This window comes from Myotis yumanensis, unplaced genomic scaffold, assembly GCF_028538775.1.
Source record: "Myotis yumanensis isolate MYYU_CA2020_CCGP unplaced genomic scaffold, mMyoYum1.0.hap1 SCAF_1, whole genome shotgun sequence".
NCBI classification, from domain to species: Eukaryota; Metazoa; Chordata; class Mammalia; order Chiroptera; family Vespertilionidae; genus Myotis; species Myotis yumanensis.
In genome coordinates this window covers 11,508,236-11,521,271 of record NW_027223752.1, presented here as the reverse complement: position 1 = coordinate 11,521,271, position 13,036 = coordinate 11,508,236, and the positions used below count along the sequence as shown (strand labels likewise).

Here is a 13,036-nt window from a genome sequence, read left to right as displayed (position 1 = left end):
AGCGGCTGTTCTCCTGAAATTAGGAACTGATGAGAATCAGGGAGCCCAGGTAGCGTGGCAAGGACTAGTAGAGGCGTGGAGGGTTGCAGAGTGGGGGGTTGAGGGTGAGGAGGAGGGGGTGGGGGCATCCCCAGTGGCAGAGCCTGACTCAGGGCGGCTAGCCAACATGAAGGAAACTACCGGGAATGACTGCAATGACCACCTCTAGGATTCGGAGACGCTACCAATGATCAGCATCTGAAAACCGGGAGGAAGAGTTTAATCGCAAGCATGCAGCACTGCAGAGCGAATGATGACATTTAAATACACGACAATCTATTGGTCTCCCCGGAAGTTGCCGAAAGCCCCTCACAGCATCAGGCTTCACTTCTGTCCGTAGTTCATGGCATATTCGAAGTCTTTAAAGCTGACATGGCCATCTGAGTCTCGGTCTACTTCCCTGAGAAATGAAACAAGAAGTTACTTACAGGTGTTTTTCACCCCACGTGTGCATCAGGGGCACATCAGAATATGTCTTTGCATGTTTATGGGAGAGGCACCTATTTATCTACTTGAAGGCTAAGGCTGATGCCTAGTTTTTCGCTTACATTGATAAGTGGGAAGGAAAGAGGAAGGTATCTGCTAAAACCTACTGGAATAACATATTCTACACATTGAATGGAATGAAGCCAACCCACAGGTTATGTCAGAAAAGCAGGACTGATGGTTCTTCCAGTCATTTTGCAAATTCTTTCTGTGATATATCAATAAACACATATGCATTACCCAACAGAAATGAGGAATAAACCAATAAGGGGTCAGAACATTTTGGGAATAATAATGATGGGAACAATGATTGACATCATGCATCACATTGCCTTTACATTCCTTCTCTCATTGGATCTGTGCACCAATGCTAGGAGGGGCCCCTTTTCCGGATGGAAGCATTGAGCTTAAAGAGGTTAATAGTTTCACAAGCTCACACTGCTGGTGAGTGGCCGGGTTGGAAATCAAACCAGGATCATTAAATTCCAAAACCAGGGCTCTATACACAACTGCATGTTGCCTCCCTATGTAAATAGGACGTTCAGGAGTGAAGTGGTTGTACTGCAGTTTCCATGGGGCTAACTAGCTAGCTCCTGAAGTCCTCACTGGCTTCATTCGTGGCCTCATAAGATCTGCTAAATCCTCACCAACACCCCAGCACCTTTTCTGACCCCTCTAAAGAGTGGTGAGGATGTGAGCCTCTGGCTGGCAGGCTGAGGGGGTGGGTGGCCTCAGTGGGGTTGGCCCTGTGCGCCCCTGAGACAGGAGGACTGCCATCCAAACAGGGAGCAGGGGAATGGCACCCACGTGGACAGGTTACCCTATGTCAGAAGGACATGATTACTGCCTATGCCGCACACACGACCCTTACCAGTAAAAGTAATGTTTATTTAAACAGAGTGTTTGAAAGGATAACTGATGAGAAGTGGTCACAATTCCTCTTTGGGGGGCATTCTAAAACAAAGCTTTACACGACTTATGGAAATTATATTCCGTTGAAACGACAAATGGTTTCAACCATGACACAGAGCTTTTTAAAACCAAGATTGGCCCAAGTCACAGAGCCACTAATCAGTGGAACCGTTTTAAAGCAGGCTTTTAAAATATTGAATTCTAAAATAAACTTTCTGAATATTTCATGCCAAAGTCTCTGAAGTCTTTAATGGTCCTGGATGGAGCGATGATAATTTTTCATTCTTTTGAAGTCGAGAAAACCCCCACTTCTCTGCCCCAGGGCAAAGCCATGTTGCAGTGTGTTAGTATAAAATGACTGCAGACTGTGGAGGCCATTACTCTTGTTACTTCTTTTGGTAAAATATACATGACAATTTCATGCTATTCAGGACCAAAAGCAGAATGTCAGATCTCTTCTAAGGGATTAGAAGTAATCAGTATCACATGTTACTGACTACAGAACAGAAACCATCACTTGTATTAAATTAGATCATTGAAGATTCTTAATATTGCCTAAGTATTTTTTTTTCCCCAGGAACTGGATTAGATAAACGGCCTTTTTTCTTTCCGCTCTGAACTGGTATGGTTGAATTCTACTTCTCAGAGGGTGAGTTAAGTGGATAACGGAGGAAAGTAATGTTTAGAATAAATGGCTTCTGATAATATTTTTTGGTGTGTTTATTCACTTATCGAGACGCTGCATGCTTGTAGAAAAAGGGAATCCCTTTGCCTGATTTTCTCAGCAAATGGCCTTCACTGAAATAGCATTCACTTCTTTTTATTTTTTTGCTGTCGTTGCCAAAGCTTCCCATCCTAAAATGGGCACAGCATAACCGAGAGGTGCTAAAATGGAAAGGTTTATTCATAAGGTGTGGAGTGGCATTTTATTTATGTAATGAATGGAGGAACATTATGTTTATATTTAGAAGGAGACATGGTAAAATACTTTCTGCCTTCCAACTTTTCCTCCTCATCGCACATTTATATGAGCAGATCTGGTTGCTTCGGGGAGTGAGAAGAGGAAATTCGCATCTGAGAGCTATCATTTTAAAAGCTAAAATATACTGTTGTGCGTCGCAGACGGAGTGATTACGGAGCAGGAAGGCACCCACACTCAGGCACGGTGCGAAGAAGAGCAGATGTGGCTGACGGGTGGAATCGGTGGCGTGGGGAGGAGGTGGAGATAACGGTGCTGGGTAGGAAAGTTTTATTGCTTCCGTTTACAGCATTCAGCCCTAAAAGGAGTGTATTCGGGTTATGAAATGAGAGTGTGTATTCAGCAGGAAAACAGCCTGCCACCCTTCACCCCGACCAGAAGGAAACTCTACAATGGCCAGAACTTTCTCTCGATCGCCCCTCGAGTCCCCACCTCTTAGTGCAGAGCAGGCAATGAATGGATCTGTGGGACGAATGAATCGGGGGAAACAGTGGACAATGTGACGGAATACCTACTGCCCTCCAGGAGGTACTGGGGATTAAAGAAAGAGTATATCACCACTGTCTTATGGAGTCTGATCACTGGCCAGAGAAAGAATACACACCGACGAGGCCCCCTAGGAACCATCACTCAGGGACCTAAAAGCAATGGCAGTTATGGTCTATGCCCAACCGCATTATACAAACACAGACGAGGCACAAGAGAGACCAAGGCAGGGGTGAGCCCTGGGGAATGAGGCTGCAGAGGACAGCACCGGATGGACGTATGGGACCCCGTTGAGTGGCAGGCTGAACGGTTTAGGGATAAAGAGCAGGAAATTGGATGCCAAGGCAGAACAGGGAGAGTCCTGCCTACAGGTGAAATCTGAGCACTTCAATCCAGGTACCTGGCTGCTGTCACCAGACCTGTGGATATAGGTAAGGTGGCTCTTGAACAACGCTGGTGTTAGGGCCTGACTCCCCCATAGACAGGCAAAAATCTTGCATGTAACCTGACTCCCCCAAACTAACTACTAATAGCCTCCTACTGACCAGAACATAAACAGTCAATTAACACAGATTCTGTATGTTATATGTATTACATACGGTGCCCATAGAATAAGCAAGAGAAGAGAAAATGGTATTATGAAAATCACAAGAAAGAGAAATTACATTTGCAGTATTTATTGAAAATAATCCATGTATAAGTGGACTCCTGCAGTTTCAAGTGTCAATTGTAGACTTATAAACAAGCTTATATTTCAGAACTAGCTTTTCAAAGGAGTTAACAAAGCTTATATAGATGTAGATCCAATTAAATGGAAGACTTTCTGGTTTGCTTGGGGTTTTTTTTGTTTTGTTTGTTTTTTTAAAATATATTTTTATTGGTTTCAGAGAGGAAGGGAGAGGGAGGGAGGGAGGGAGAGAGAGAGAGAGAAATAGAAACATCAATGATGAGAGAGAACCATTGACCGGCTGCCTCCTGCACGCCCCCTACTGGGGATCGAGCCCACAACCTGGGCATGTGCCCTTGACTGGAATCAAACCCAGGACCCTTCAGTCCACAGGCCGACCTCTACCTACTGAGCCAAACCAGCCAGGGCTGGTTTGCTTGTTTTTTGAGATGCAAAAGGAAGACCCAAAATTGATTTTGGAAGTAGTCATTCAAGAGAGCTGAACTGGCCCTAACCAGTTTGGGTCAGTGGATGGAGCGTCTGCCTGCGGACTGAAGGGTCCCAGGTTCGATTCTGGTCAAGGGCACGTACCTTGGTTGTGGGCACATCCCCAGTAGGGAGTGTGCAGGAGGTAGCTGATCGACGTTTCTCTCTCATCAATGTTTCTGACTCTCTATCCCTCTCCTTTCCTCTCTGTAAAAAATCAATAAAACATATTTTAAAAAAGAGAGAGCTGAACTGCTCTGTAATCAGTACAGACCTCCTAGGACCATCTGGGTGGAAGGAGATGACAAGCAAAATAAGAGAGGGTGCAGAAAGAGGGGGCTACCAAGAGAAATGTAGGGGGAGGCTGGGATCCTGTACAAGCAGAACTGGCCCAAGAAAAAATCCCCAGTGGTGCAATGACCAGAAGTCCTTGAGTTGCCTGCAGTTGTATTACTTCACCTCTCCCCATCTTCACCAAGGGGTGCAACAGGCACACACTCTAAGGGGGGATGGTGTGTTGGGGGTGTCTATGTTGAGTTAGGCAATGAGTTTGGTCTGAGTGGGTGCAGGAGAGTGCAAGAGAAGCCAGTAAGATGATCTATCAATTGAATGAATTAAAAGAGATAAGAACTTAGAGCCAAAAGCTGTCCAGAACTTTGCAAAAAAAATCGTGGGAGGTGCTTTAAAATCCCCCAGAACGTGGAATGGGGGTTCCTGGCAATTCTATCAAGCCTTGGAGGTGTAGGAAGGCCTCAGATGACCCTGGGATTCATGGAGAATTTCAGGCAGGAGTAGACTCGGTCTATGCAGCTGAGTTCTGACAGTTTTCATATCTGTTAAAATATATTTTCTGACTCATCACAGAAGTGGTTATAATTACTTTCATCAGCATGAGCCTTCGCATTTGCCTCTTTTACATCCTGATTTGTTAGCCAAGATTTTGTTCTGTCCCTTTTTGTGATGCTGTGAGAACTTCAACAGCCCAGACTAGATGGGCCCCGGTGACCCGGGAGCTGAATGGTCCCTCCTGAAGGAGCCAGGGTTTCACACTGAGAATCTTTAAGTGAAGCCACAATGTTGCTCTAATACACTCTGAAGAGAGACATAAGTTGTTGCTTTTTTAATTTAAAAAATATGTAAATAGTGAATGTTTCTCACAAGTACTAAATGTTTTCTTTTGTACAAAAATATTTACATCATAACATTTCTTGTAATGTTCTGAAAGCAGTTATTTCTTTGAAAATATTTTTTGGTGTAAAACAAGTTGAGAGAGTACCCCATGGCCAGCTCTCCAAAGCCAGATTTCACACTAGAATAATTGTTTTTGGCCAAGTTACTTTAAAGAAAAAAAAAAAGGAACAAGGAAATGGTTGAATTTTATTACATTGAAACAATAAAATACTTTCTATTAAAATGATATAAAGACTATAAAAGGGACATTTTCCAGTAGAAACAAGAATACAAACTAGCACATATATTACAAATGCAATGTCATACACATCTATATTTGGGTAAAAGTTGAAAGTTATATGCTCAACAGAAACTTTGTCTTATGAGTAATCTGCCTTAAAATACTATTTAACATCGATCTATTTTTCAACTAAAGGAATATTTTCTTTCTCTTTAGTCTGAATTTTCTAAACAAGTGACCTTATTTCTCAAGGATAGATCCTCAGTAGCCAGATCAGAGTTTTACAACCTCAGCTGATGTTTTGGGCTGGATAACTCCTTGTTGGAGGGCTGTCCCATGCATGGAGGATATTTAGCGGCGTCCCTGGTTTCTACCCACTAGATGCCAGTAGCCCTCTCCTCTCCAGTTGTGACTGTCAGAATTGTCTCTAGATACTGCCAAGTGTCCCCTGGGGACAAAATCATTCCGGGTTGAAAACCACTGCGGTAGGCCCTGGCCGGGTAGCTCAGTTGGTTAGAGTGTCTTCCCCATATGCCAAGGTTGTGGGTTCGATCCCTGCTCAGGGTACATACAAGAATCAACCAACGAATGCATAAATAAGTGGAACAACAAATCAATGTTTCTCTCCCCCCACCCCCCTCAAATCAATAAATTAAAAAACAAAAAAGAAAGCTACTGAGCTAGAGGAATCAAAATTGGAGGCAATTCTTTGGAACATTCCAGGTACATCTGCACTGACTATAATTGCTTTAAAGATTTTTTTTTTGACAAGTGATTTTGGGGGCAGCTGAGGCATACGTTTCTTGGATGGATTATGCAGAGAACTGCCTCACCATCCCTAGATTCCGAACTGAGCCCAGAGAAGACCCCACTCAGAGGCCAGCTCCTGGTGGCGGCGCCAGAGCCGGTGACAGGCGCATGGACCTGTGCTCCCAGCGAAGACCCCGACAGGCAGCAAGTACTGAGTCCCTGTGACAGTCACGCGGGGCTTTGAAAGCTGATGCCTTATGGATTCACCTGAAGCATCCATGAGAAACGTAATGTGGAGGCAAAGATTTCTATGAGCAACGTTTTCTTAGTGGAATTTCTGGGGTGCGGCAAAGGGAGAGAGACTCTCCTTTGCTTTGATTCTTTACGGAATAATTTAAACTCAAGTCAAAACTGCCATTACACAGGGACAGAGCTGTCACACTGACTGGAAAGTGAGAGTAGAAATCACCCTCTACGCAGGGAGCCCTGCTGGGCCTGAGAGGGCCCGCCAATTGCAGATGCCATGATGATGATGACTGCTTCTCCAGAGAGCAGCGTGCTCTCCAGGGACCCCTGCTGCCTCCCACCGGCATCCTTGCCTCTTTGTTGATGAGAGTTCTGCAGGCTCTACTCAATGCGGTTCATTAATTTTACCTTTCTAAAGGCACGTGTTAGGAAGAGCCACTGAGACACGCAGGAAAGATGAGGAGACGTGTAGGTGATTTCCGTCTTGTCTGGGCCCCTATGTTCGGAGTGTGTCTGACTCCCTGGGTGCCCCACCTGTCACACTGCCGGAGGCCCTCCCCCAGCTGCCCCCTGCACCAAGGGCCCCTTGCTGGTGGCCTGGGGCTGCTCTGACACCTGGGGTGGCCCTCACACAGAGCGGAGAGCTTTCTGGAAGTATGAAAAAAGAAGGACTTAGTCCCGTAGGCAGCCCTTGACCAAGGAGGGAACAGGCGCCAATGGGTGAATGCTCTGTGCTTCTGTCCCTCAGGCAGACGCCGCGGCGGTCCTTCTCTCGGCTCTCAGCTCCGGTGAGATTCAGCTCCCGTCGCTCACAGAGGGACCCAATTGGGTACCAGACCCTTGAGTTGGCTTCCCGTCATCCTCTGTTCCACTGCTGCTCACGGAGGTTACCTCCCAAACCACCTGCCCGCAGCCCGAATCTACCGCTCTGCTTCCAGGGGTAGCCCAGGCTGAAACGCAGCGGAGAGCTATCTGAGAGGTGACGTTCCTCACGGGGCATTGTGCTTTTATTTTTAAAAATATTTTATTAATTTTAGAGAGAGAGCAAGGGAGAGGGAGAGAGGAACATTGATGAGAGAGAGAAACATCGATTGGCCATCTCCTGCACAGCCCCCACCGGGAACCAAGCCCGCAATTCGGGCATATGCCCTGACCAGGAATTGAACCTGCGACCACTCAGTGCACCAGGCGACACTCAGCCAACTGAGCCACACCGGCCAGGGCTCATGGGGCATGTCAAACTGCCGTCGGCCATAGCAGGTCACCTGCTCAGATTCTCACTCGGGTGGGGGGATCTACTTGAAACCATCTGTTCTCTGATCCAGAGTGTTCCTCTATTTTGAAAATGATTTCAAGAGCAAATGACACATTGCCTTGAGGAAGAGCTCTGAGTTTGAAGTTCCAGGCAACTGGAATGTCAGAGTTAAACCAGGAAAAGATAGCAGCCATCTTCTTTTCTCCAATACACGTCTGAATAACATTTAGTCTGTTAACAATACATAGTGTTACTAGTGGCCCGGTGCATGAAATTTGTGCGGGGGGGGGGGGGGCGGTCGGGTGGTGTCCCTTAGCCCGACCTGCACCCTCTCCAATCTCGGACCCTTAGGGGGATATCCGACTAAACCGGCAGTTGGACATCCCTCTCGCAATCTGGGACCACTGTCTCCTAACCGCTCACCTACCTGATCGCTCGCCCCTAACCACTCTGCCTGCTGGCCTGCTCACCCCCAACTGCCCCCCCCCCACCGGCCTCGCCCCCAACAACACCCCCCCTTGCTGGCCTGATCACCCCCAACTGCCCCCCCCCAAGCCTGCGCACCCCCACTGCCCCCCCCTGCTGGCCTGATCACCCCCAACTGCTCCCCCTGCTAGCCTGATCACCCCCAACTGCCCCCACAATGGCTTGATCACCCCCAACTGCCCTCCCCTCCTGGCCTGATCGCTCCTAACCACCTCTGCCTCGGCCCCGCCACCATGGTTTTGTCTGGAAGGATGTCCGGAAAGTCTCCCGGAAGGTCTCTAATCAGCATATTACCCTTTTATTAGTATAGATTAGACTTTAAGTTTTCCTTCAGCATGGGGACATCATATTCCTGAGAGAGTTCTTTCATTTTTTGGATGCACAAGTACAGCCACGGACTGGCCATGAGCAGGTGGTGGCTTGGCCCTTTAGGATGAGCTGGGAAGGATAACACGATGACCAGACCATGAGCAGAGAATGACACAAGCCAGACAAAACTCTGGCCTCGTTAGGACCTGGCTCAGCTGCTAGACAACAGTGGACATTGTTGGCTACTTCCCCAGCACCCCCCCGAGCCCCGCTGTGCCAGGCAGCAGCTGTTTGACCTGTGTGGCTGGATCCCCACCCCAAGCTCCAGAAGTGGGATGTGACTGGCCTGTGCCAGCCATTATAATCCCACCTTGCTTAGCATAGTGGTGGTTCAAGGATGAATGGATTGGCTTAAACCAATCAGTACACGGCCATCCTCTCCTGGGACCACTAATTGGTAAGGAGTTGGTCCAACCATCACGGAGCCCAGGAATTTTGTTTGAGTTGAGAAAGCTCTCCCACTAGACAGCTGGGATGCGGAAGTGAGGTTTGGTTCTACAACAGCCCTTTTCCTACCATAAGGATGCAACCTCCACAAGTTCTCTGATCCAATGGCGCACTGACCCAAACATTCACGCACATGTTTTTAAGTGTCGATTATGAGCCCGAGAATGGAGTCATCTACCGTGAGGGGAAGAGTCGGAGGAATTGCAGAGTGAGCTAGAGCCTGATTGAACCGTGCCTGACGCTGGAGCTCCCAGGGTTGTTAAGGCTGTTTGAAATGGATTTCCTGCTACTTGCAAATAAGTGTCTCGGTATACCAGGTGTCCCACCTGAAATCACTTAACCTTGCCACATTTGCAACTTGGTAGACATAGAGCAGACACTCGATACCCATAATATTTTTAAAATGATTATTCCATTTTGGAAAGAACTCTAAAATAAGTCCGTTTTCTCTTTAGGTGCTATCACATAATTCTGGATTATTCTCCATAGTTCTGCATTCTAAGGAAGTCATTTTTTTTCCTGTCTCCAAGAAAAATCTCTGTTCACAGTGCCTTAACTATGATTATGTGCTAAAAGAGGCTATTGATGGGACCAATATGGCTTTTTCCCTAAAGAGTGACAAGACAGATTCTCTAGTCCAAAAAAAAAGGAGGAAAAGGAAAAAAATGGATGTAAAATGCAGTCACAGCTGGCAAAAGTGATTATCCATAAATAATGACTCACTTTTTCCTATTTACTAGGTTTTAAAAATGAGGAGTCTTATTTACAGCGAGAAATATTTTAAGAGCAGGAAAGAATGTTATCTCCCTGCATCCGACTACGGAGGACTTGTGGGCATGTGGGTAAATGCAATCAACACGGAGCCCAGAGGCTCATTTCCGGCAAAGGGTTCCCGAGTCCTCCTCCATCAAGTGTTTTAGCAGAGCCGCTAATAAATAGTGACACGAACTCTTTTCTCCGCTTGCCTCTCTGGAAGAGAAAGCGGGATGTTGGAAAATAGCAGAGATCGGGCAGCTTTAAAGATCAAGAACAAAAAGCCGGAGTGGACATCTTTGAAACTGGTCATAAAAAGCCTGGTTTCTGTGTTCTGGGGTGCCGAGAGCTCCCATTCTCCCCCCACGCCAAATCTGAAAAATACGAATACTCTGAATATGGCGGGGAGGCGGTGGGCCCACCAGAAACGGCCGGAGCGTGCCTCTCAGCCAGGCTGCTGGCGAGCCGAGCCGTGTGACCCTGGGCAAGTCGCTTAGCTGCTGGGCGTCTCCAGCTCCTCACTTGCCAAGCTGAATGACCGGGTTATGAATACGAAGCGTGGATACAGCTCTACGTTTCCATGGCTCTAGGCTGGGTGTTATTAGACAACGGGCGACTTTGTACACAGAAAATGTTAAAAAGCACTCCAACTCCTGCGAGCCATGGGTAGCCTTTAAAAAGGAGTTAGAGTCTTTCAACCGGTGGACAGTTGTAAAGAGCCATACACATATATAAATGTAAATGTGGGGGGAGGAAAAACCCATCCTACCTTCCACGGTGTGAAGTATGAATGGAGATAAAGCCACTTCTAGTTCAAATACATAATCACTTCAGTGGAGACATCTAGTACCATCTTGAACTTGATTATGAGATAAAAGAAATGGGACAGAGATGGCAATCATTTAATCTCTTAAGAACAGCTATTCTGAAAAGCTTTTCACTCCAAGCTCAATAGACTTCTGGCAGGTTATGATCCGGCCAGAGAGAAAGCATAATGATGAGGAAAATGATGTTTTCAGTAACACACACTTTTACAGTACAAGCCCTTCCACAAAGGAGGCAATGAAAGGGACTCCGACCACTTTAACAGATGGTGTAACGGCTCCGGGCACAGACAGGCTCCGAGCACAGACGCGGCCTCCCTGAGAGCAACAAGTTCCCATCTCTGGCTGCGGGTGTAGGAATGAGCCGAGCGTTCAAGGGTAATGTAGGAAAGATGACCTCCTTCCAGACAAGAGAACTGGGTAGTCGTGGGTTCAGAGGCTTGGGGAGATGAGAGAATAAGGCTTAATGAGCTTCATTCTGCTAATGCAACCAATAGAGCTGAAGTGGACGTAGGAACTACAAACATCAAGCCATTTATCCAGGCCCCGCTAATGGCATTGTTAGCCACCGTTTGCTGGGAAGCCTGCTATTTTAAAAGCACATTTCCTCGGAGTCAGAAGACACCAATTGCCCCATAGTGCTTATTTTCTCTAATAGTATAATATTTTCCAAGTGGAATATGTTTTTAATATGATACAGGAGTTATAAGATTTTTGTTTGCTTATTTTTTCCTTTTTAAAGGAAATGTGGTAAATTGAACCTAAAGTTTACCTGAAAAAAACAAAAACAATGTCAGAAGATTTTTCAAAAAACAGTAATATCAAAACAAAATATGATGCCTGGCCGATTAAAACAGCGTGATTAGGACCCAGGAGTCGGTGCGTGGAAACAGCACCCAGAGCATGTAAACACATAGGAACCCAGCAAAGGTTCAAGGGAGCGTTTCCAATTCGTGGGGATGAGGCAGGTTGGTAGGAAAAGGAGCTGGGGTCGCGGGCTACCCATTTTGGGGGTGGGTGGGGTTTGACTTCATGGCAGAGCCTGCTATGTGTTCAACAAACTGACTCCTCTTCCCGAGGGCATAGCTAAGCCCCACAGCTAAGCCTCCCTTGCAATTAGACTCAACTAGCAATGGCATGAGCATCAACATAGTAACAGCCGGCGTGGCTCAGTGGACTGCGCATCCTCCCATGCACCAAGAGGTCACCAGTTCTATTTCCGGTCAGGGCCCATGTCCGGGTTTTGGCCTCGATCCCCAGTAGGGGGTGTGCAGGAGGCAGCTGATCGATATTTCTCTCTCTCTCTTCCTCTCTCGCTAAAACCAATAAAAGCATATTAAAAAAGAAAATAGAAACAAAGAATACCCATTGCTCCATCTAATTAAGAGCTCTCCCAGTTCAAAGGAGTGTGCACGACCTGACAGTCACTGGGGCTGTGCCATGGCCGAGCCCTGAGAGACGCTGGCTTAGTGTGTAGCAGAGCCTCGCCGGGGACCCCAGGGATTTCCTCCAGACGTGAAAACTCTATCAGGTCACGTTCTTCAGTTGAGGAGGATGCAGAAATTTACAAAAATTAAGAATTTTTCTTTCACTGTTTACACTCTAGTTTTAAATAAAACACTTGGGAAAATAAGATTTTTACATCCCAGCCCATTTCTCATTGATGTGCATCAGTGAGCCAATAGAAACTCTGGCCTTAGTTCAGCATAATTATTATAAATTATTTATGTTTTCATTTACAACATGCTCCCAGCATTTAAAACCTCAGGTCCGTGGACAATGATAAACAACATAAAGAAATGAATATTTCATAACGAAACAATTCCCTCATATGATCAGAAGCACTCTATTAATAAAAGCCCACCTATCATCGAAAAGTCACACCAGATGGGAGGACCACGGGGGCTTGGAATACGAGAATTTCAGTAGAAAGAAATGGAGGTTCAGAGGACACATGACAAGTGTTTAGAAAATTATGAAATGCACAGAGAATGTCAACGCGGCCAAAATAATCAAATAATCAAAATAATTCAAATCCTAGGCTAAGGCCAAGGGGCTCTAAGTACAAGTTGAGAGTGGATGTTTTGGGACTGAAACCCTAAAATGGGACTTGCTTTCTATTCCTGAAATAATAATTCTCAGGGTTGATAATAGGGGTGGGGAAGAAAGGGGATGTAACCCCCTAAATGAGGTCTGACAAACTGCATATGACACCCCCTTGCCCCAACCCTGACAGGTCTCTTTCCTGCTGCCCGGCACTGAGAATTATTCTTAAAAAAAAAAAAAAAAAAAGTTTTTATTGATTAGAGCAGCGGTTCTCAACCTGTGGGTCGCCAACCTGTGGGTCGTAACCCCTTTGGGGGTCGAACAACCCTTTCACAGGGGTCGCCTAAGACCATCGGAAAACACATATATAATTACATATTGTTTTTGTGATTAA

The 13,036-nt window shown here is 46.2% G+C and overlaps 1 protein-coding gene across 1 annotated transcript in view; it reads right to left on the bottom strand.

Annotated features, from left to right (window-relative positions):
* Window positions 1-250: 250 nt before the first annotated feature.
* LOC139001721 (EF-hand calcium-binding domain-containing protein 11) overlaps window positions 251-13,036 on the bottom strand; it is a 136,935-nt gene continuing 124,149 nt past the window's right edge. Inside the window, exon 6 of the mRNA XM_070403242.1 lies at window positions 251-439. Within this exon, the coding sequence (XP_070259343.1) occupies window positions 364-439 (76 nt within the window). The 3' untranslated portion in view covers window positions 251-363. The remainder of the gene's footprint in view (window positions 440-13,036) is intronic.